This window comes from Strigops habroptila, chromosome 19 (genome assembly GCF_004027225.2).
Source record: "Strigops habroptila isolate Jane chromosome 19, bStrHab1.2.pri, whole genome shotgun sequence".
Classification (NCBI taxonomy): domain Eukaryota; kingdom Metazoa; phylum Chordata; class Aves; order Psittaciformes; family Psittacidae; genus Strigops; species Strigops habroptila.
The window spans coordinates 1,036,298-1,060,583 of record NC_044295.2 but is presented as its reverse complement, the minus strand read 5'-3'; the positions used below and the strand labels follow the sequence as shown (position 1 = coordinate 1,060,583).

The 24,286-nt window shown below is 58.3% G+C and overlaps 1 protein-coding gene across 2 annotated transcripts; it reads left to right on the top strand.

The window, feature by feature from the left end:
* Positions 1 to 4,172: 4,172 nt before the first annotated feature.
* On the top strand, positions 4,173 to 23,475 carry NGFR (nerve growth factor receptor). 2 transcript variants are annotated; one of them, XM_030508993.1, is made up of 6 exons: positions 4,173 to 4,319; positions 14,803 to 14,944; positions 18,305 to 18,664; positions 20,083 to 20,326; positions 20,937 to 21,097; positions 21,866 to 23,475. In XM_030508993.1, exons 1-6 carry the CDS (start codon positions 4,299 to 4,301, stop codon positions 22,165 to 22,167), a joined length of 1,230 nt encoding a protein of 409 aa, XP_030364853.1. In that variant the 5' UTR covers positions 4,173 to 4,298; the 3' UTR covers positions 22,168 to 23,475. The 2 variants fall into 2 exon arrangements, with proteins under 2 accessions (XP_030364853.1, XP_030364852.1); XM_030508992.1 differs by lacking the exon at positions 4,173 to 4,319 and adding an exon at positions 11,355 to 11,477.
* The last annotated feature ends 811 nt before the right edge of the window (positions 23,476 to 24,286 follow it).

The window sequence follows — 24,286 nt, the reverse complement described above, 5'->3', positions numbered from 1 at the left end:
GTGCCCTGGAAAATCCTGGCTCAGGGGTGTAAGTGAAGTTGGGTGCGTGCACAAAGACAAACCCTCCTCCCGAGCTGCCCTGAGCAGTTGTCTGCATTAAGGTCCCTCAGCAAGGGATGGAGATGCCTTTTTCTTCCTGGGTGATGATTCAGCCCATCTGAGCTATAAATTGTCCCCAGAAGGTTCCTGTCCCTCTCCATTGACTGGAAGGAGAGCAGAGCAACTACATTATTTATAGAAGCATCTCAGCCTGATGCCCGGGGTAGAGACGCAGCTTCCGGAGCACACACAGAGCGAGCAGCAACCTCGCTGCATGCTCAAGCCTGGAGAGAATGGTCAGAGAGACCAAACCCGGGTTCATCTCCCCTCTCCTGCAGCTTCCCTGCATCCCTGCTGCTAACGGGGACCCAACAAGCAAGGGGAAGCCGGATGCAGCCCCTGGAGCTCATCACGTACATGTGGATTTAAGCAGCATCCAGGCCCTGGGTCACTGCAAGGGGAACTCCAGCCCAGATGTCCATGGCAGGGGGTTGGAACTGGATGATCTTCAGGTCCTTTCCAACCCTGACTATTCTATGATTCTATATCCTGGAAGGCTCCAGCTTTCTTCCAAGCATCCCTTGGCAGGAAAGCTGCGATGGATGAATGAGCAAAGGGGTGAATGAGGCTCCCCGCATGGAAAGCTGCTTTCCTTCCCGTATCTGGGTCATCTGGTCAAGGCAAGAGCTGGTTGAATAACTCTGGTGCATCTTCCACTGCGGGGAAAGATAACACGGATCCCACCCGGCTCCTCGGCTCGCTCTGGAGCAGGTTGCATATGGGGAGAGAAGGGAGACAGCCAGCGCCGCTCGAGGCTATAAATTAACCTCAGCCTTTCCTAATGGGACCCTGATTTATCTCCTGCCTCTGTCTGAACTAATTGAGTTCATTCCACTCGGTGATTCATGCCATGGAAATGGGTTCCAGAGAAAATGGGACCTCAAGCGGCTTCAGCAAATCCCTCGCTTTATTAGCCAGGGAGCTGTAATGCTTTTAAACCAGGGAGAGCTTCAAAAGCAGCAGCCAGCCCCCAGCCCATCCATCACTGCCAGGGGCTGCTGCTCAGGTTTCAGCTGCCACATCCATCCGCATCCATCCCTGTCCATCCCTGCCCCATCCCGGGGCCAGGATGGGGACCCCTGCCCCATCCTGCCAGCAGGCCCCAGAGGCCAAAGCTTTAAACCTCATCCAGCATCCCCAGGCCAGGCTGGAGCAACCTGCTCTAGTGGAAGATGTCCCTGCCCATGCAGGAGGTTGGAACTGGATGAGATTTAAGGTCCTTTCAACCCAAACCGTTCCATAATTCTATGGCTACCAGAAAAGAGGAGCAGGGAACAGGAGCTGTGGCCCCCAGCCCTGCTCTGGGTGTTTGGGGGCTCAGCCAGCCACTAGTACCCCCAGAGTGATGGCAAACGAGTCCCCTGTCCCTTCCCATCCCCTGGGATGGGGAGGAAGGTGAGTGAAGGAAAAGCCACCCTAAGCTGCTCGTACCACCCCTCTGGTCAGCACAAGAGGTGAAATAGGGGCTTGGTTTCATTCCCTGCATCTACACGCCAGGATGCTGGTCCCCAGCTCTGCCCTGTGTGCCGGCCATCGCACCCTCCTCCTCCTCCTCTCCATCCCGACGGCTTCAAGAGCATTTCCTGTGCCTGGCTTGGCTGATTCCAGCAGGAACTCAGCCCGATCCCTAAATCCAGGCTGTGGTGGGTTCAGCGCCCGCCCCGGCCCTTGGCTCCCACTCCCACGTGCTGGTCCATGGGGCTGTTTGTGCCTTTGGCAACAGCAACAGCAGATAATGACTTGTTTGCTCTCAGCATGTCTCATGGGTCCCCAGGGAGTCTGCAGCTTGGCCTGGCCCAGACATCCCATCCCTGCTCCTCCTCAGCATCCAGGATGGGGCTCTTGGAGCAAACCGCTTGTGGGTTATAAAGGCATCAAAGCCACTTGCACCCGTGTTTCCTCATCCCATGGAGGGTGCAGACCTTGAGGGATCGGAGGAATCCACCTCCATGTGCATCCCAAGCCTTGATTCCTCTTCAAGCATCCCAGGGCTGGTCGCCCTTGGCCTCGCCACATCCACTGAGCGAGCGCAGGGGATGCTCATCCCAAACCAGGCTTTGCTTTTCCCAGATGGATTTTCCGCTCCCCCGCTTGCCCAGCCCATTGCTGCCAACCCCAGTTGCAGTTCTGCATCGCTGTCATGTTATGGACCTCATTAAAACCCTTCTAGAAGCCAGAATAAAACTGCCTTTACCAATTTCCTCCTGGTTGTTTACTCACTTGGAGAATTCCAGCAGGTCCGAGAGACCCACTTCCCTGCGGAGACAGCGCTGCTCACCCCAATCACATTACCCTTATCCAATTGATCTTCATTCATCTGACCTTTGGAAAGCTCTCACCTGATTTCCAGAGCACCAGATGTTTGCAATGGGCTCTTTCCTTCCTTTCCTTTCACGGCTCTGCTCTATCCGGGGAGCAAACAGCCCCTAAACCTGCCCTAACCCCATGGGAAACAGCTCATTAAAGACACCAAACACTCTCATTGAGTTGATCGAATCCAAGGGGCAGGAGCTGGGCTGGGAATGGGCAGGACAAGGCGTTGGTGGGCACCACGTGGATGCAATACATGGAGCCGTGATGGGTTATAGCAGAGGTCAGCGCATGGAGCCCAGCAGCTCCCATCCGAATTGGGAGCTGGGGGCAGCTCCGGCTCATCCCGCTCCTGCAGATGCTCTGGGCTTTGTTGCTGTCTGATTTGCATAGGGAATGAAGGCAGCAATTAGTTTACCTCATCAGGCTGGGAAATTAGCTCCCTTCTGAGGCAATCACAGCTGCTGGGAAGAAGCTCCAGGGATACAGGGAGGGATGCACCGAGCACCCAGGCTCAGCCTAATGGGGTGAGAGCCCCCATCCATCCCATCCATCCCCGTCTCCCACGGCTCAGCCTCCAGCACATGCCCTCCTCATCTCCAGGCTCATTTCTACCCGATGGATGGAATCCAGGGAGCCTCAAGCACCCACTTGGCTTGTGGAAGGGACAAGACCCAGCCCCAGTTTGGCGATTCCCCAGGGACGACAGCTCCTGCTTCACCCTCCCGCTGGGATGCACATTCCCAGGGGACTCTCCATGTTTACCCACATCTTCCAGCCCACTCCCTCCCTCAGCACAGAGCTGTAGCTCTCCTTGAGGATTGATTCCCTGCAGGAATACTGATGAGCCCGGGAGGCGCAGAGCAGCCCCCCTTCCCATTGCACTCCCAGGAGCTTCACCTCGATGAGCACTTGGCTGCTGGGTGCTGCTCGGAGCCTCTCTCCTGCAGGGAGATGGATGGAAATGCATTGCTCCCAACCACATCGCTGCTGGTTAATGCATCCAGCCAAGCTCCGGGAAGGACCCATCACAGCTCTGAGGCTCCAGCCTTCACCACATTCCAAAGGGGAGAGTGAGGAGCTCGTGGATTTTCTGGAGCAGCATCCCAAGAACACTGAGGAAACACTGGGTTTATATCAGGTGCAATGATAGAAACATCCCATCATCTCCTGTCTCCCATCTGCCTTAGAAATCCTTAATACAACCCAGGTGGGCTCAAACCCATCTCCAGGCTGGCCTGACCATTGCTGGGGTCCTCAGCTCTGGCTGTGATGGTCCCCAGTGTCCTCTTGATGTCAGATTGGGGAGAAATGGTAAATGTGGGGGCAAAGCAAAGGAAGGTGACTCCATCTGGGGACATCGACCCCGGGTTGTCCCCAGAGCATCTCCTGGGGATGAGGAGAGGTGGAAAGAAGTGTTTGGGGTCTGGCCACCAAGCATCTCCCATAGCAGCACATGGGGCTGCGGTGGGAGCCCTGGCCCTGTGGCCCCCCCAACCCATGGCTCTCTGGGGACAAACCACCCGTTTCCCCCCTCTCCTCACAGCCCTGCGATGCTGCCTAATCTCCAGCCCCTTTCCAGCCCCATTCCATCCTTCCCAGGAGGATTCCTGCCCCTCTTTTGTGCACAGATGTGCAGAGGAGGAGATGAAAAGAAGAGGATGCTGCAGCCGGGGTGCTGGAAGCGGTTGCCATAGGGACAGTATCTCTGAGTGGCAGCTCGGGATTCATTTGCAATCCCGGCCTCTTCTCCTTCCCTTTTCTCCCTTTGGGCATCTCTGTCAGGAACCTGATTCAGCAGCTTTGCCAGGGTCAAATCCCACCCTGTACCAGGGAGCACCGGGCGGGTGCAGGAGGAAAGCGCTGGATGCTGGAGAACATCAGGATGGATGGATGGATGGATGGATGGGGTGAGCATGGACTGGGAGCAGGGAGGGGGAAAACGTGGCCAGACAGCTCCCAAAAACCTTGATGAAAGTGAAGGGCTGCACCGACCCCTTGCTCGCCCCATAGGGTGGAAAAGCATCCCCCACTAAAGGCGATGGGAAAGGGCCATCCATCGTGGAGATGGGGCTGGAGGAACCACATGGCGATGTGAGGAATGGGGCTGTTGGGGGTCACTTGAGACCCCCCCATTAGCTGACATCACCAATGGCGTCATTATCCCAGGAAAATGGAGGCGGCTCTCTGGATCTCTTTGTTTCCCCCTAAATGCTCTGGGATGCTTTGCATTGTAACCACAAGAAGAGAAGATGGGAGCCCCCCAGCCCCCCTGAGCTTTCCTCTAGGTGCTTTGGGTATGTAAAAGGAGCAAATGGGATCATATTTGTGCTGCCTCTGCCCAGGGTTGCCCCACATCCATGAGAGAAGGGCTCCATCCCTCCATCCAGCGCTAGGAGGCTGTGATCCGGTCAAGTTCATTACCTGGCTTTGAGGAAAGCTTTGTTTGACCCCAGGAGGAGGGATCCATCGTTTCCCTTTCCTGAGCAGGGAGAAGGTGCTGGTTGGGCTGGATGTGGGGGCTCTGTGGGGATGGAGCATTCACCAACAGCTTCAGTGAGAGCAGAACCCAAGAGGGGACTCCTGGGGTGAAGGGAAATCAATGGGGCTGGAGCGTTACAACCATCAGCCCCCGCCCCAGCGCTGCTGGAGATGTTCTTCCCTGCGTCAGCCCCATAGAAACCTCATCACGCTCCAGGAAGGGGCTCAGACCCCCCAGCCCAGCCCCTGACCCAAAGCAGACCCTCCTCTGTCTGCTCGCTGCCAGAGATGCCTGGAAGAGGGAAATGAAGGTAATTTAAAGCCCCACAACCTTTAGGGTCAGTGCCGCGGGGAGGCAGGATGAGTGATGGGCAGCGGGGCGGTTGCAGTGATGGATCTTCCTGTCGGAAGAGGGCTGGGATGGGGTCGAGCCGTGGGGAAGCAGCCGAGGCAAATCGTGCAGGTGGCTGCGGTGGGATGGTCCCTGATGGGTCCATGGCTCTGGTAGCAAAGGGTTTGGGGAGCAAAGAACAGAATCTCACCCCCAAAGAGGAGTCTCGGCTGTTTCCCAACAGCCCGGAGCAAGGGCAAAGCTTTGCTGCTGGGATTTGTCTTGCGTCCTGCATCCAGCTCTGAGGCAGCAACACAAGAGAAGCTGTGGCTGCCCCATCCCTGGCAGTGTTCAAGGCCAGGTTGGACACAGGGGCTTGGAGCGACCTGCTCTAGTGGAAGGTGTCCCTGCCCGGGGCAGGGGTTGGAACTGGATGAGCTTTAAGGTCCCTTCAACCCAAACCACTCTGGAATGATTCTATGATGCCCTTTGCGCCATGTCCCGGGGCTGTGTTAGCCGGGATGGTTGGATGTCTCCATCCTCACAGGAACCAGCTGATGCGCCCGTATGGAGCCTGTAAACAGCCCAAGGGCCCGGCAGAGCAGAAACCACCCAGCTCTGCAAACCAGCATTTCCAGTTCCACCCATTGATGGAGCCCCAGGAGCTCTGAGCACTTGGCAAATGAAGAGCTGATTTCTCCAGATACCGGTGCGAGAAGCAGGGATCAGCTTCCCTGCTTTACACATGGGGAAACCGAGGCACAGCACAGTTACCAGGGGCTATTTCTTACACAACTCCTACTAACCCTCCTGGGTGGTGCAGGCCAGATGCTGGGAGAAGGGAAGAGGGAGGCACAAAAACCTGCTGGATCTTGTCTGGGGTCCTTTCCAACTGAAATGCTCCATTCTAAGCATTGGAGTGATGAAAATAAACGTCCACTCCCAAAACACAAATCAAACCAGGAAAAAGCCCAGCTTTGAGCCAAGGAAAAGCACCACCCCCCCCAATCCTGCGCTGCCTGCCTTGGCATCCTTATCACTGCCACCATGGCTTTGACATCCATGCCCTCCCAGCAGCAGCATCCTTGATCCATCAGCACCAAAACTGAATGAATCCATTCCCAAAAGCCCCAGCCCTGCCCCTGCCGTGTGGAATCATTCCGTAGCTTAAGCAGGAAAACATTGATAACGTTTCTGCTGCAGACATATTTATGTCCTTTATTGTGGGTGCCACAAGGAGCAGTTTTCTCTCCCCCCCCACTGCCTGGCCCTTCAGTGTTGTTTCACAATGCACAAGATCCTGCTGCTTGCTCAGGGAGAGAAGCCACAGTCTATTTTTACTGCCTCGGGGGTTTGCCATGGCTCCATCCTGAGCAGGGATTGAGTTTCCCGGACATCGTGGTCGCTGCTCGCCTGAGATTCCTTTGGTCGGCCCTTATAAGGAACCAGAGATTCATCTCAGGCGCTACCCTGGATCCCCCCTCTGCAGTCCGGGTGATGGATTGTGCTGGAAAGACAGTTAAAGAGAGGAAAAAGGAAAGGGAGGGAAGCGGGGAGTCAGGCTGGGGATTAGCAAGTGAAAAATGGAACAGGGGGACATGGAGAGAGGTACTAGGAGAAATCACAGGCGTGGAAGTGGAGGAGTGTAATTGAAAACAGATTGGGACACTTGGATAGTAATGGGAATCAGGGGGGGTGTGAGAATCAGCATCACAGACTGGTTTAGGTTGGAAAGGACCTTAAAGCTCCTCCAGCTCCAACCCCCTGCGACGGGCAGGGACACCTTCCACTAGAGCAGGTTGCTCCAAGCTCCATTCAGCTTGGCCTGGGGATGCTGGTTCCCTCCTATCCCCGAGCTGTGCTTTTGGGGTGCTCCGAGTCTCCCCCCAGGCAGGTGCCCAGCAGTGATTTTGTGCCCTGTTCACACCTTGAGGGTGTTTGGGGGCCAAACCCAAGTGAAATCTCTGCTCTGGAGCCCCCAGAGAGCACCGGGGTGGCTCTGTGGCCCCAATCCATGGAGCCCCCAAGCCCTTCAGTCTGTCCCACTGCAGTGCTGACAATTCATCCTTCCCTGATCCACCTGCACCAGCATCACTGGCACCAGCGAGATGCATCCATCCTGGAGCTGTGGTTTGATCCTGGCCCAGCCAGCACTGGAACGGTGTCGTCTCCCACCCCGAGCCAGGAGGGCAACACCTACATCACTTGGTTTGGATGCTGTGGTCAAGCCAAACCCCATTTCCATGGGGATAACTGAGCCCCATCCCTATAGGAGTAACTGAGCCCCATCTCCATGGGAATAACTCCCCGCAGAGCACAGGCACTGATTTCTCGGTGCACCCCCCATCTGTCACAGGCTGCATCCGAAGCGCAGCACAGAGAGAGGATGAGCAGCCACAAGGCTGGAGTAAGAGAAAAGGGGGAGGTATCAGCAGCAGCCCCTCCCCGGCTGGCTAAATCGAGAGAGCAGCTCTCCCCTGAATGGTAAAACACTGCTGTGGGTGGACTGAGCAGCTGCTCAGTGTTTACTACACAGAGAGAAAGCTCAGCAGCTCTTAAATGGTTGTTTGAGCTGGAGCTTTTCTTCCCATCCCTCCATCAGGGCACAGATGGGTGGTTTTGGAGCTGGCAGAGGATGGGAGCGAAGAGCGTGCTCCTGCTGAACTGGAGCCGACCTTGGCCTCCAGCCTTGAAAGCTTTTAAGTGCCTAAATCCCATCGACTGCGAGGAGAACCTGAGGCCCAAGGACCACAGGAGCCTCAGCTTCCTGCTCTCTAGATGTGGGCTTGGCTCTTGCCAAGTGGCCCGAGGTGCAGAGCTGGCCTGAGAGAGCTCAAACCGATTGTTTCCTCCTCCTTTTCCATTGAAACAATACAATAAATGTCCTAAAAGGTGCCTTATTGCCACCAATTCCACCCACACACACAGACATTGCCCTCCAAAGAGAGCTCTGATTGCTCCCACGGAAGTTAAGCCCCTTGCTGAAATCAGCCGCAATAACCTCAGAGCCTGATTTCCACCCCAGGTTCCATAGAATCCCAGAGTGGTTTGGGTTGAAGGGACCTTGAAGCTCATCCAGTTTCAACCCCCTGCCACAGGCGACACCTTCCACTAGAGCAGGTTGCTCCAAGCCCCTGAGTCCAACCTGGCCTTGAACACTGCCAGGGATGGGGCAGCCACAGCTTCTCTGGGCACCCTGTGCCAGCGCCTCAGCACCCTCACAGGGAAGAGCTTCTGCCTTATCTCCAACCTGAACTCCCCCTGTTCCAGTTTGGACCCATCACCCCTTGTCCTATCACTCCAGTCCCTGATGAAGGTCCCTCTCCAGCATCCTTGTAGCCCCCTTCAGGCACTGGGAGCTGCTCTGAGGTCTCCACGCAGCTTCCCTTCTCCAGGCTGAACAGCCCCAATGTTCTCAGCCTGTCTCCATGCGGGAGGTGCTCCAGTCCCTGATCATCCTCGTGGCCTCCTCTGGACTTGCTCCAACAGCTCCATGTCCTTATGCTGAAGACCCCAGCACCGCACACAGTGCTGCAAGTGGGGTCTCACGAGAGCAGAGCCCCCTAAAAAGGGCTTTTCCCAGCACAACATGGTCAGTGCAAGGTCCCCTTTGCTTTTCCCTGAAGCAGCTGGGCTCTGCCATGCACCAGGCCCCATTCCCTGCTCCAAATCCCATCCCAGCCCATGGTCACAGTGTCCCTTTTGCTCCCTCCAGGCTTTTCCTTGCAGTCCTTTATTTCTGTTCTCAGGCCTGGCCATGAAGAGCCAGAATGATATTTTCCCAATGTGTATTATTTATTCATTGTTATTTATAACTTCCCATTACACTGTTACTGGCTTTGTCGGGAAAGTAATTACCTGTGCTTTTTAGTAAAATCGATACCAAGTTTGAGGGCAGGAGCACTGAGTGTTTAACTGGTGCCGTTGCTGGGGCTCCAATGGGAGGAGTGGGGAAAAGCATCACCTGGGTTTGCTCCATCACCTTTGGAAGAGCTGGATGAGCCTGAAGAAAGGTAACTCCAAGGCTGCAGCGTGCTCTGTCCTTACTGCAATAGAGCAGAGTGCTGCCACCTTCTACCAGCAGCCTAAAGGATGCTCCCCCAGCAGACGAACCCCTGGAGCCTTTGGTTTTAATTGAGAGGTGACAGCACACTTCCAAGAGGCTCTTTGTCATTTCGTGGAGCCAGGGGAGGGCCACAACCTTTCTGGGGCAGGAAAAAGGAGCAGTGTGTGGGGAATGTAATGAAAAGCTCTTGCAAGTCCCTTCACCAAAGGAGCCGCAGAGGGTTAGGATGGGAGCAGAAGTTTTCACTTACCTTCCCTGGCCGCCAGCCCAGCCTCGTGCAGATGCAGCCCAGCTGAGCCGTCTCCATCCACCGGGCTCGGCTTCCCATCACCAGGACTGGGTTGTTCCCAGGATGGCTCCCACGGTGCCATCAAGCTCCCATGCTTGGGATAGCGTCAGGGATGGAGCTTCAGGGACCACTTGCCCCAAGCCCTGTTTCCCCAGCACGTGCATCCACCAGCGCCACATCCCAAAACCCTGCAGGGTAGAGGGATTGCCAAGGGAAGCAGCTGGGTTTGCCACTTGCTGTGGTGGAACAGCAAAGGCAAATGAACTGCGGGAGACCCGAGCTGCCCCCCCGCCGCTGCGCCCAGCCCCACCATATGTCTGCAGGCAGCTTTGCTGCGCTTCCATTCATCCCTGTGTTAAAAGGAGAGAGAGATGTTTGGCTTATCGCTTCCCTCCCTGCCCATCCAAGCTGCGGGTGGGCATCCCATGCTCCGCAGCTCATCCTGCTCCATCCCCACCTGGTCCCAGCATGGCTTTCTGGCCGGCAAACCCATCGCCATGTGGCTCCCACATGTGTTCCCGTGTCTCCGTGCCGGAGAACAAATGGCAGCGTTGGCTTCGGTTTAATCCCATTGAAAGACAAGGCTGCAGAAGAGGGACTTTCCTTAAAGCCCTTCCAGGCTGCCCAGTGGAGCATTGAGAGCTGGCCAGGAGCAGCTCGTGCTCCTCCGGAGGTCGATAATACGCTTTCCAAGAGGAATTCCAGCTGAGCTCCTCACAGTCCTGGGCACTCGGATGTGACCTAAGGGGGGAGCTCGGAACTGTCAGTGGAGTTCCAATAGTCACAGTGGTGGGAAACTTGGACCTGAGCATCGCTATGGGGAATCCCAAAAGCACCTGCAGAGCCTGGGGAGGTGAGGAAATGCAGGACACGAGGCCAGATCTACGGTGCAGTGGACAAAGTTGGTGAGTGAAGGAATCTCTGCCCCATCCCAGCTGCAGGAGCCATCCCAAGGGCTGGTGGCAGCATGTCTGGGCCATTTTCAGCTGCTCACCCTCACCGATGCCACCAAAAAACCCACTTCATCTTTCCAGTGAGCCCCACGAAGAGCATTTTGGTGCTGACACACAAAGACAGGGACCTCGCTGCAATGAGAACAGGCTGTGATGTTTACAGCTCCCATCACCGACGGGTCTGGGCTGGGCAGGAGCAAGGCAGAGCCATCCTGTGGGAAGCTGGAAGCGCCTGGGCAGAAGAAAGTGGCAAAGAGGGAGGTTTTTAGGAACCGAAGGACATGGATACAGGTTGTTTTGTCATGGGATTGATTTACAAAGAGGAGCAGGCAGCTTTGGGCACTGCAGCATCACCAGTGTGCTCCCCACTGGGGGCTTCTCCAGACTCCCAGTGGTCATAGAATCCCGGACTGGTTTGGGTTGGAAGGGACCTTAAAGCTCATCCAGTTTCAACCCCAACTTCTGCCTAAGAGCTCATCTCAATTTCCCCTCTGGCAGGTTAAAGCCATTCATTCCCCTTGTCCTGTCCCTCCACCCCTTGTCCAAAGCCCCTCTCCAGGTTTCCTGGAGGGATGGGGACAGATGGATGACTGGACGGACAGAGCACAGGAGGGTGCATGGACGCAGATGGACGGGCGTGAATAATTGAGGGGCTGGACAGAGGCCGAGACCGCAAATCACTTCGTGGGAGGGCAGCGGGGGGGGTGTCTGGTCTTTGTGTGCCGGCGGAGGAGGCTGCTGGCTCGGCCGCTCGCCGCGATGCTCCAGGGGCGGAGATGAGGAGGAGGAGGAGGAGGAGGAGGAGGGACTTGCAGCCCTTTTCTGGCTGCCGCCGAGGCAGCGGGCGGCAGAGCGAGGGCAGCCCGGCCGCGCACCGGCTGTCGGGGGGTGACCGGCCCCGCCACCATGGCCGGGCTCCTGCCGCTGCTGCTGCTGCTGCTCTCGGCGGTGAGTGCGGGGTCCCCGAGGCACCGGGCGCGGTTGGGTGGGTTGCGGGGTCCCGGCAGATCCCACATGTGCCGGGATGGAGAGATCCCGGAGGGAGCGCGGCGAGGGGGTCCCGGGGGTAACGGGCAGAGCGCTTCTGGGTGCGGAGGGAGGGCGCCCGGGGACGGGGTGAGCTGGTGATGGGGGACCCCCGGGATGGCTCCGGCGGCCCCTCTGGTCCCGCTGCAACCGCTCTGACAGCCCTTTTACCCAGGGAAATAAAGATGACAAGAGCCAGCAGTCAGTAAGGCAATGGGGGAAGCCGCCCACCCCCCCAGTGCCTTCATCTCCTGCCGTCCCACACCCCCAAAGTCTCCCCCGGACTTTCCGAGCTCCAAATTCTCTGCCCAAAGTGAAGGGCGAGACCCTGTACCCCCGGTGTGAGCCCCTGGGATGGGCACAGCATGTGCCGGGGACAGAACTTTAGAGTACGGGGGCCAGGAGAGACGAAAAAGCCCGGAGCCGGGTGGGCACACGGGGATGGACCTACCTACCCGGGGGGGGCTTTTGTTGGGGAAGGAGTTGATGGGGGTCCCAGAGGTCTCGTTCGGCAGCTGGACACCTTCCGGGCAGGATGTTAAAGCCGGTGCTGTAGCAGTTTCGTGCAGAGACTGAGGAGAGCAGCGGTGGTTGAGGCTCCTTTCCCCGTACGGGCATGGGACCGGGCTGGCCAAGCTCCCCAGGGACGATGGGCGGGTGGCAGGAAAGGCAAGAGCTGCCCCAGCCAGATGGATTCAAATGATTCCACCCCAGGGAATGACCCACCTCTGGCAGCCCCTGGCTTTGGTGTCCCCCAGATCTCTGCAGACATCTCCCTGGGCAGCACTCGCTGCCTTGGGTCTGGATCTGTCCCTTGGGGCTGGATCTGTCCCCCCCGATTACAGCTGCTGAGCTGAGGGGTGCATGGGGAGAGCTCGGCTGCTCCCCTCAGCCCACACCCAGGCAGGTCCAGATGTGCACCCACAGCTGTGGCCACCCCAAACCCTGTCACCCCCGTGTTCGTTGCTCTTTACCTGTGCTATTTGGCTGGAGGAGGCAGAGCACTCTCAGTGCCCCCCGTGCCCGGGGCTCGCCGGACCCGCAGACCTCAGACGTGGCTCTTCTCTGCTGCCCAAAGTTTGGGGCTTGCTCAGAGCCGGGGTTTGGCCTCTCCCAGACAGGGCGCTCCAGCCAAGAAAGGCAGAGCCCGTCTGTCAAGCTCGGGGGCAGTTCGGATCCAGGCTTGCCGCTGGGCCCATCTCCAGCTGGAGCATCCCCTCCCTTCCCCGCTCCGATGTGAAGCAATATTCCGTGCCAGGACTCCGGAGCGAATGGTGCCGAATTCCCACCTTGCTTCGCTTCCTCCGAGGCTATCTCCCCATCCAGCAGCGCCTGTTCGGACATACAAACCCACTGACACAGCTCCAAAAGCAACTAAAAGCTTACAGAGGTGTCGCTTGCACCCTCCATCCGTGCCCCCCCTCCTTGGTCCAGCTGTCAAAATGCTTTATGGTGCTAATACCTGCGGCTTTGTCAACGGGAGTTGTGTTAATAACATGCACATTTCAGCGGGCTAATGCAGACCATGTGCCCCTCTTCTGAGTGTGTTAATCTTTATGGGGCTTTCAGTGCTCAAGAGGGAGAGCTGAAAGGGAAACGCAGGCAGAGCAGGGGGGGTGCAGCACCTGGGGCTGGAAGTCGTGTTTGCTACAGCATTTAGGACCGCAGATGGGGGGGAAAAGCTTTAGCAGTGCAATGGGGAGGGAACCTGCGGCCGCAGGGGTCTCTGGGGTCAGCTAATGGGGGTCCGGGTGTCGCACAGAGGAAGCAGCGTTGCCGGGTCCCATCCCCATGGGTGCAATGGAGCTGCTGGCAGCTGCCTGCAGCGTGGGAGCGCTGGTGCTGCCGGCCCAGCCTTCCCCAGCTCTGTCTATAGGCAGCACATTCGGCTGCTCCCCCTACTCTGCTCACGGCTGCTGCTGCCCCAGCCATGGGGCGGGGGGAGAGGGGGTCAAAGCGCTGCCCAAGCAGCGCTGCAAGCCAGGGCTGGAGCAGCGGGATGAGCTCCAGCAGCTCTGCTGTCCCCCAGGAGAGGGGTGCATCCAACCTGCTGCAAATCAACCCCCTTCCCCACCCCAAACCCATTGCCCAGTATCGTTTGGGGGTGCTGGGAAGCCCCCTCCACACCGAGCCCTCCTTGTCTGCCAAGCTGGGGCCCGGTGCCAGAGCTGGCTGCCAGGCTGGGCTGGGGAGGCAGCGCCAGGGAGGAGAGCACACGCTCTCTAGCGCAGGGTAATTGGAGCACTTTGTCATTCAGATGCCTATAATTGGCGCTCCATTGTCTCCGCCGGCCCGGATGCTGCCGGATGATGCGCAGCGAGTTCATAACGCCGCATTGTGCAGGGCTGACGAGGCATCCAGATGCATGGGGAGGGGGAGCTCCCCCGAGCGCCCGCTGAGTTCTTCCGCCCACCCCAAGAAAATCAGGCTTAGTTGGATGGCAAAGGGATGGTCCAAGCCTGGAACACGCTTAAGTGCGAGTAGAGGGTGCAAAAGGAGCCCTGGCAGAGGTTGGGTCACCCACCAGCATCTCGGCAGCCCTGCACCCAGGCAGAGATGCTTCGTGCAACACACAGCCCTGGCCAAGAGGTGTTTTGGGGAGCAAGCATCCTGTAAATGCACCCCACTGCCCAGGCTGCAATGGGCATCTGCAGGGTGGCTCTGACCCCATGGCTCGTGGTGCATTTATTGCTTCCATATGTTACAACAGGTTTTGTAAGCAGATACACTTACTTCCATTAGATAATAGCGTTGCTGAGGCTCTCTGTGCTCCCTTTGAAGTCTTCATCTCCACCGTGGGGTCTGAGTTCTGATCCACGCGCAGCAAGAGCCACCCAAACCCTCCTGCTGCAGGCGGGTCTCCCTGCTGCGGGGCTGTAGGCAGTGCCCTGCCTTCCCCCAGGCTGGCAGGGGCTGAGCCCTTCAGGGTGCCAAAGCAGCCTTAGAGGATGAGGTGGGATAGAAGAACAATGCTGTAACCATGCAGAAAAGCCCATATCCCTCCCCAAAATACCTATCTACGGTGGCATGGGCTTTCCTGACCTCTGTCTGGCTGTAGAGCTGAGCAGGGGCTTTCCTGATGAGCAAGTTCCACATAGGGAAGTAATTTCTGTATTTAATGTGAGCTCCCTTTAGCCCTCACATGGGATATGCACCCCAAAGCCTGCATGAGACCCCGTTCTGCGCCTGCCCTTGCAGGGAGGGTCCCATCACAAGGGTGACCTCCTGGCTCTGTTTCCTCTGCCAGGGACCCGCCTGGGCCTCCAAGGAGAAGTGCTTCACCAAGATGTACACTACGAGCGGGGAGTGCTGCAAAGCCTGCAACCTGGGAGAAGGGGTGGTGCAGCCCTGCGGGGTCAACCAGACCGTCTGTGAGCCCTGCCTGGACAGTGAGTACCTGCTCCCCTCCACATGGCGCTGCACAGGGACTGGCACGGGGATCCGGGAGCACTCAGGTCTCCCGCAGTGCATCCTCTTTCCCTCCTGGAAGTGTTGCCTGGGCACAGTTTGTGCTCTTTGCTTCAATCTGGGCACAGCCTTTGCATGGCTCGGCTCTAGCCTGCACCACCCATCTCCGCATGGATACAAGGGTTACCCCCAGCATTTCCTCAAAGCATCTGCCCTGCTGACCCCAGCTCTGCTTGGTTTAGGACCCATTGGTCCCAGGCATCTTTCCAAATTCCCCTTCCAGCTCCATTCTCCTCTTGAGGGCACCAAGCCCACGTTGCATTCCCCTCCCCACACTGCATCTTGGTCTTGCATCCATCCATGGGATGCCTCCCAATGAGCCACCAGTATTTTTTCCCCTTTTAAAGCCTTGAAAGGCTGCAAAATAAAAGCAAGCTTGAGAGAGAAGCAGCAAATCACAAAGATCCCCAAGAGAGAAGGGAACAGTTCTCTCCTGGCCAGCTCCAGGCACATTGTCTATGTCAAATGCTTCATAAATGTCAGTTGGAGATGTGTGCTGGAGACCTGCTTAAATGCTTACAGATGAAGTGGTCCAACTATTACTGTTTAAACAATGCCATGATAGGTATAAGCAATCTGCCCTTCACATTTACTGCTGCAAACCCTTTGAAGGCCTGAGGACAAGTATCTGGAGGAAAAGCCAAGCCCAGATTGCTCTGGGGATGTGATTTGAGAGGGGGAATGGACAGAGCATGGCTTGGGCAGAGCAAAGAGGAGGCAAAGTGTAGGGATGGGAGCAGCAGAATAAGCAGAGCAGTGTCAGGGCAATGCTAAAAATACCTCTGCTTTCCTGCACAATCGATGAGCAGAGCTCACCTCCCTGTGCCTGGCTGCAGGGGATGAATCCCACCGGCTGCAGGGTCGGGGCTGCTGCGAGGATAACTCTGTGGTACACGGTGGGATCCCACCCAGGCTGCAGCAGGCTCCAACCCATCCATCCATCCACTGTGCTGTCCATTGCCCAGAGCCCTTCCTGCAGGAAACCTGGCAGGGTGTCAGGCTCCAGCTCCCAGGGCTGGAAAGCCAGAGAGTCACTTTGCATCGTCAGGGATGCTCAAACAAGCCCACTTCCCACCAGCGACAATTCCAGGCTGGCACATGATTTGTCTCCCCAATTTCTTTCTGGGAACTGAGGGGATAAAGGGAATTTCTACCCTCCATGAGGACATGGATGGACTAGGACCATGACCTGGGTGCAGCGCTGGAAGCACATGGATTCAGATACAAGCGCCACTGCTCTGGTTTGCATCCCAGCTCCATGTTACCCCAGGCCAGGCACATGCAGTTTTGCAGGGGGATTAATGTCAGGCAGCAGCTCTGTGGGGTCAGAGGCTGAGCTGGAAAGTACCGGGACAAAAGGCTCTGATCCCTTCCTCCATCCCTGCAGGAGTGAGGGCAGACAGGAGCAAACTGGATCCATGAGGCCTCCCAGCATCACACACAGACCGAGAGCAAAGCCCCTGGGCTTCATTCCTGCTTAACTCTGCTGCTGCTGGACCAGCAAGGCTGAGTGCTCCATGTAGCTGCCAGTCCCTCTCTCCATGCCTCAGTTTCCCCCACACCCCTTCACCTGCATCCCACAACCTTTGCCACCACAGGAACATCTACTATGTGGGATCCCCCTCACTTACCCACCTGCACAGCAGTGGGGGTACACCCCAGGGCAGCATCAGGCCTTCATCACCCTAAAAGGAAGCAGCACCCAGTAGGGAACCAAACCCACTCACTGCCTTAAAGAAAGGGAGCAGCAGACAAGGTGGGAAGCCCCAAGCAGAGTTAACCCCGCCTCCAAACCCTCCTGCTTTATCCCCCAGCCCTGCCCCAGCTGCAGTCTGTCTCATTTATTAATGCAGCATGGGCTAATCCCCAGAAGCTGGGAGCTGCTGGGTGGGGGTGACCATGGGGTGACTCATGGGTGCATGTGCTGCAGGAAAGAAAACACTCCCCAAGCTCTTCTTTGAGCTGAGGGTGGGATTTTGGGGTGGGAAGAGAAGGAAACCTGCAAACCCCATCATCAGCCCTTACTGGGATGGGGACAGGGGTCTCCTGGACCTGGGTTTGTGCTGGATCCTGCAGGCACTGGGCAGGCGCAGGCAGTCCCTATCCTGGCAAAGCATCCTGCCTGCCAAGCGTGAGCCAGGGAGGAATGTGGGCATCCCCACCTGCACCTCGGGCTGCCTCGAAGCTCTCCCGCTGGATCCTGTCCCAATTCACCAGCCAAATAGTTGAGCAAAAATCTGCTATCCCCAAACCACTGCCAGAGCCCACAGGTTCGGGTGGCCGGAGGGGACAGTCCCTGCAGGAGCCCACACGGCCACTTGCTCCGGTTGATGATCTTTCCCCTTCTCCCCTCCCCTTGCCAGCCAGCCCTGACTGCTGCCTCATGATTTATTGATGCCCTCGCCAGCCTCCATCGCTGCGGGTGGAAGGGAGGGAGCGAGGGGGCCCTGCTGGAATCTCGGCTGTAATTGCTCAGCTCAGATACCTCGCTGCCACGGAAAATGTGCCCACTCAGCTCTGGGCCTTTCCTGGCCACTTCCCTGCTCTAATGGTGCCTATCAATAATTCACAGTAATGCAAAGGATGAGCTCAGGTTAATGGGAGCAGAGCGTGCCCTGGTGCTGCTCTGGCTCTGCTCACTTGGCTGGGCAGTGAGGCAGGGCTGGTTGCCCATCCCAAGGACTGATTGCCCGCCCCAAGGCAGGGGCTGGTTACTCACAGCAAGGCAGGGCTGAGAGAGCAGGTTTGGGTTGAAGCGACCTCAAAGCTCATCCAGCTCCAACCCCCTGCCCCGGGCAGGGACACCTTCCACTAGAGCAGGTTGCTCCAAGCCCCTGTGTCCAACCTGGCCTTGAACACTGCCAGGGATGGGGCAGCCACAGCTTCTCTGGGAAAAGTCTGTGCCAGCGCCTCAGCACCCTCCCAGGGAAGAGCTTCTGCCTCAGAGCTCATCTCAATCTCCCCTCTGGCAGGTTAAAGCCATTCCCCTTGTCCTGTCCCTACAGGCCCTTGTCCAAAGCCCCTCTCCAGGTTTCCTGGAGCCCCTTTAGGCAATGGAGCTGCTCCAAGGTCTCCCCTTCAGGAGCCTTCTCTTCTCCTCTGGCCTGGAGGAGGATGGAAATGGTGTGAAAGGAGGTGGTCCCAGGCAGCAGCTGCTGCACCAGCCCCATCTCCGTGGCCATTTGGTGTTGGGACAAAGCCACTGCCAGGGATCAAAGTGGCCACAGGGATGGGGATGCTGTGCTGGGACCACGCTCACCTCCCGCTCTGCTCCCTGCCAGGCGTCACCTACTCGGACACGGTGAGCGCCACGGAGCCGTGCAAGCCCTGCACGCAGTGCGTGGGGCTGCAGAGCATGTCCGCACCCTGCGTGGAGTCGGACGATGCTGTGTGCCGCTGCGCCTATGGATACTACCAGGATGAGCCGAGCGGGAGCTGCAAGGAATGCCGGGTGTGCGAGGTGGGCTTCGGCCTCATGTTCGCCTGCAAAGACTCACAGGACACGGTGTGTGAGGAGTGTCCTGAGGGCACCTTCTCCAGTGAAGCCAACTTCGTGGACCCCTGCCTGCCCTGCACGACCTGCGAGGAGAATGAGGTGCTGGTGAAGGAGTGCACGGCCGTCTCGGATGCTGAATGCAGAGGTAATGCTGCCTTTTACCATGGAGAGCCATGGCAGAGGGAAACGCAGGGTTCAAGGGGGTTCTGCCTTAGTTTCCCTTTGCATCACAGCGGTGGGGATTGGAAGGGAGGACCCCAGTGTCTAGCTGAGACTCCCGGTCCTCCAGCATCACAGCATAGAGCTTCCTACCAAGGCAGCACTCAGCAGAGCCATCATCTCCCTTGCAAATGCCCAACCTCAGGGTCTGCTGAGCCCTTTCCAGGGAATTCCTTGGCTGAGCTCCTGGCAGGATGCTGCTGCAGGTGCAGGCACTCTGCCGGGTGGCTTTTGCTGTCCAGGAGCAGTGAATGGAGCTGAGAAGTTCACCAGTCTCAGAGGCTGTGCTGACTGCTCCTTGAGCCTTCACAGGAGGGAACTTGGGTTTCTGATGGGAAGGAACTGCCCTGAAGAGCTGGGGAACATCTGGAACAGCCCAGGAGGGGGTTGGTGTCCAGGGAAGAACATCGCTGACCGCAGGCAGCCCCACTGCAGTGTGGAACCCCCCCCGAACACCCCAGGCTGCTCCTTGGCAGCAGCAGCGCCATTCCCAGCCGGATTGAAAAGAGCTTTGTCCCGGGCGCCGCTGATGCACAGCACGGGGGCAGCCGGCGCAGCTCCCTTGAAAGGGTCGAGTAAATGGAGCCATAAGTCAAGGAGCACAGGGCCAGCTTTGTGAGCTGGCAGCGGGGCCCCTGCGGCAGCAGCATTCCCAAAGGCCAGCGGGGTCTGGCTGCAGGCCACGGCTGGAAGGGCCGGGAGGGCAGGATGCCACCATGGCACCCGCTCCATCCCGGGGCAGGGCAAGCCCTTGGAGAGGGATGTGAGGGGTTTGGGAAGGAGCCAGCACCCAGGGAGGGGTTTCCCTAAGGCAAGACAAGACGTGTCCACTCACTCCGTGGGATACGCCTGGGTGCGGTGGGAATGGGTCACTCCCAAATGGGGCCGGGCTGGTGGGGTACGTGGCTGCAGGCTGGGGCTGGGAAAGGGGCAGATCCAGGCTCTGGAGCTGCTGGGGCTTACACAGGTCTTGGTGCAGATGGGAGATGAGTGGGAGGCAGCTGGGGCTGATTCATGGGGCTTTGGTACCAGCAACAGGAGCCCAGGGCTCGGTCTGCAGGTTGCACGTGGTGGGAAAAGCTGCAGGACTTGAGCAAACCCAGTGCTGGAGAAGAAGAGCTTACAAAGGCATGGCCATGGCCAGCCATGACCAGGCACCACCAGCCATTCAGGGCAGGGGACAGCTTCAACTTGTCCTGGGGACAATGTGGTTTGCAAGGACAAGCCTGGGGACAAGGGGATGGGCAGAGCCGGCACCTCCACAAGCCCCATGGCCTTTGGCAGAAGGTCCATGGCTGCATGGATGATTCTTCCCTTCTCTTTCCCCTCCTTGCCTCCCGGCAGACCTCCACCCTCGCTGGACAACACACACCCCATCCCTGGCGGGTTCCGACAGCCCCGAGCCCATCACCAGGGACCCCTTCAACACCGAGGTGGTGCCCAGCACCCTGGCAGACACCGTCACCACCATCATGGGCAGCTCACAGCCCGTCGTGAGCCGCGGCACAGCCGACAACCTCATCCCTGTCTACTGCTCCATCCTGGCAGCCGTGGTGGTGGGGCTGGTGGCTTACATCGCTTTCAAAAGGTAGAGGAACAGGGCAGCACCATGGGAGAGGAGTTAGATAGTGGGGAACAGGCTGTGCCCCCCCCCACTTCAGGCATCCTGCAGCCAGAGATGTGGCCAAAGCAGAGGGAGGTGACCAGGCTGAGGGGGTAAGAGGTGGGTTTCCAATCAGGCAGTTGAGGGGTGAAAGAGGGAGATGGCAGCAGGGTGGGGGTGCAGGGAATGGAGCTCTCATTCCATCCTCCCCCTGTCAGGCCCCTGCTCACTCTGGCACTCTGCAGCGGCCGTCATGGCCCATCAGCATCAGGAGCACATCCCTGGGCAAGCCAGGGCTGGTCCAGCACTCTTGCGGGGGGGAGCGCTGGAGACATCCCAAAGGTCCCACAGGCAGCCCCATGCTCTGGCAGCACATCTGCATTCTTGCAGCAGATCCATGCAGAAGGGAGCCCTGCCCTGGTCCCCTGCAAAGCTCAGTGCCTTCAAACACTGATTTAAACTGATCTGAGCATCACCGAGCTGGAGGAGAAACGCTTCTCCATGGGACAAGCGGTGCCAGGGCTAAGAGACAACAAAGGTGCTCCCAGCCTGGGGGGGGGCACTGCCTCTGTCACCTCTTGCTGCCCTCCTGCAGGTGGAACAACTGCAAACAGAACAAGCAAGGGGCCAACAACCGCCCCGTGAACCAGACGCCTTCGCCGGAGGGGGAGAAGCTGCACAGTGACAGCGGCATCTCGGTGGACAGCCAGAGCCTGCACGACCAGCAGCCGCCCAGCCAGAGCACCCAGGGGCCAGGTAGGGTGAATTGGGTGCTGCGGGGTGGGCGAAGGCACCCGGGGGATGGACTTAATGCTGCTTCATTGACTGGAGAAGGACTTGGGGTGTTGGTTGATGGGAAGCTCAACACGAGCCAGCAATGTGCACTTCTAGCCCAGAACCACTCCCGTGTGCTGGGCTGCACCCCCAGAGCGTGAGCAGCAGGTCAGGGAGGGGATTGTCCCCCTCTGCTGCGCTCTGGGGAGACCCCCCCTGCAGTCCTGATCCAGCTCTGGGGCAACAGCACAAGAGGGACGTGGAGCTGCTGGAGCGAGGCCAGAGGAGGCCCCGGAGCTGCTGCGAGGGCTGGAGCAGCTCTGCTCTGGAGCCAGGCTGAGAGAGCTGGGCTGGGGCAGCCTGGAGAAGAGAAGGCTCCTGAAGGGGAGACCTTAGAGCAGCTCCAGTGCCTAAAGGGGCTCCAGGAAACCTGGAGAGGGGCTTTGGACAAGGGCCTGTAGGGACAGGCCAAGGGGAATGTCTTGAACCTGCCAGAGGGGAGATTGAGATGAGCTCTGAGGCAGAAGCTCTTCCCTGTGAGGGTGCTGAGGCGCTGGCACAGACTTTTCCCAGAGAAGCTGTGGCTGCCCCATCCCTGGCAGTGTTCAAGGCCAGGTTGGACACAGGGGCTTGGAGCAACCTGCTCTAGTGGAAGGTGTCCCTGCCCGTGGCAGGGGGTTGGAGCTGGAGGAGCTTTAAGGTCCCTTCCAACCCAAACCATTCTATCCTTCTACAATTCATCCTTCCCAGCGCCCAAGGGAGATGGGAACCTCTACACCAACCTGCCACCCAGCAAGCAGGAGGAGGTGGAGAAGCTGCTGCGCAGCTCCGCAGAGGAGACGTGGCGGCAGCTGGCCGGGGAGCTGGGCTACAAAGAGGACCTCATAGACTCCTTCACGCGGGAGGAATGCCCTGCCCGGGCTCTCCTGGCCGACTGGTCCTCCAAGGAGACGGCCACGCTGGACGCGCTGCTCGCTGCCCTGCGCAAGATCCAGCGCGGGGACATCGCCGAGAGCCTCTACAGCGACTCCACCGCCACCTCTCCCGTCTGAAGGGTGGCCCGGGGCGGCCCCGCGGGGTCCCCTTCCCCCTTCCCTCCCTCGCCTCTCCCCTCCCCGGCACCCAGAGCCCCGGAGGGGAGGGTGGGAAGGAAGCGGGGGCTCCCCGGGCCCCCTCAGTTGACAGTCCTCTATGCACTGAGCTCCTGTTTTCGGTATCGCCCCCTCCCGACGCCGTCTGCCCCCGGCAGCCCGTAAGCGGGTTGGATGTGGGGCTCAGTCCTGCTCAACACCCAAAGCCCGTCTGTCCCCAGAGCATCCTCTGCAGCCCGGTGAGGCTGGACAGACGGACGCAGGAACCTCTCCTCTTCCCCCTTCCAGACCCTTCTCCTTCCTCCTTGAGGCTTCAGTTCTTCTCTTCCTCCAGCCCTTTCTCCTTGTCCCACCCCACCGCTATGTCCTGCTCCTCCCCAACACCCAAAATCCAGCTGCTTTCCCAAACTGCAGGCAAAAAAGCAGGGCTGGGATGAGCACGAAGAGAACTGGAGCTGCTGTACCAGGATTTAGGAAGGGGTTTGGTTCTCTGGCACCATGGTGGGCGAGCTGGGAGACAGGACTTGGCTTCCAGCAGCCCAACCTACACTGTGAAATGTGGGGGGCACGGCCCCCACTCACGCTCCACGGGGCTGCCAGTGTTTGAGGAGCAGCCGGGACCATCTGAACATTGAGGACCAGCCATGTGGGTGCCACCACCAGCTCCTCAGACCTGGAGCTCCATGGGGAGGACATTGAAGGGCTGAAAAAGTGCCTGCCCACAGCGAGGACGTGACAAAAGGGCTCTGCTCATCCTCCCCACCCCGGCACCAGCCTTGGCATCCCCACGTTGCACCAAGCCAGGAGCAAAGCCACCCTGCTGCCATTGCACTGTCCCTTCTCGCCCAGAGACCCAGCTGGGGCTGGTGGTCCCACCCCCTGCTTGAAAGGGCTCCTTCTCCTCCAGCACTGTGAAGGGTGGCTCAGAAGCACCCCTGCCTGCTCTCCTGGGTGCCCTTTGCCTCTGCCTGGGTGCTGCCCATCCTCGGTGCACCCACTGCCTCCCCAGGGCACCCATGGGTGCTGCCACTGTGGTCCTGGGGCATGTCCCCAGTACAACTTCTCACTTGCCTGGAGCATCACAAGCTTTTTGCAGAGGAAGGATGAGCTGGTGCATGGCACCGGTGCCAGGTCCATCCGCACCTATGGACTCCCCCTTCACCTCCGGGTTCAGGCAGAAGCTCTTTCCCGAAGGCAGGAGGTGACTTTCCTCTCCCCTCCCTAAGGAGATAAGCAAGATGTCTAAATAATATCATGTCCTTTTACTAAGTGCTCAATGTTTGTGTGTGTGATGTGGGGTGATGGGACAGCCCCGACCCCTCTTCTTCCTCACAACCTGCAGAGCGAGCTCTCGCTTTACAGCCCAAGCCTTCAGTCCCACCTTCTTTCTTGGCCTTAAAGACTTAATGGGGAGGCAGGAAAACACCTGCACACCCCAAACTCACTGCAGCAGGTCTGGGAGAAACTTGGGAACACGGAAGGATTTGGCTTTTCCCGGCGGAGCTGCCGGGTGTCAAGAGGGAGAGCTCAGTGCTTTCGGAGGGATTGGAGCCTGTGTCAATAGGATTTGAGTGCCTAGATCCTTCCAGAGCTTTTGGGAATTTTTCCCCCTGTGCTTTGGATGCTAAAGCAGCACAGGCTGAATCTGGTTCTCCAGGATGCGGTATGTGACGCCTCCTGCTCTCATGCAGCAAAAGGGCAAAGATCCCTTTGGATGAACAACAAAGATCCCTTCTGACGAACCCCTGTGACACTTTGGCTGCTGGCTGCCCATGTCAAACCCCTTGGTTAGAAACACTTGGACCCCAGCAGGGCTGCGAGTCCCACATACAAGGAAACCACCCGAATTTGTCCCCCCACTTGCAGGGGGTGCTTCCAACTTTCAAACCTGCGGCCGGGGCACCAGCTCCTGCCGGACCAAGCCATCGCCAGGGATGCTTTTGGGATGAACTGAAACGTTGGTTATCATCAGGTTCTCTCCATCGGTCCCTTGTTTTGGTGAAGTGACTCAAACACAAACTAAGGGTGACTGGAATAAAAGTGCCCAGATCAAAAGCAAAGCCAAACGCCCAGTTCAGCC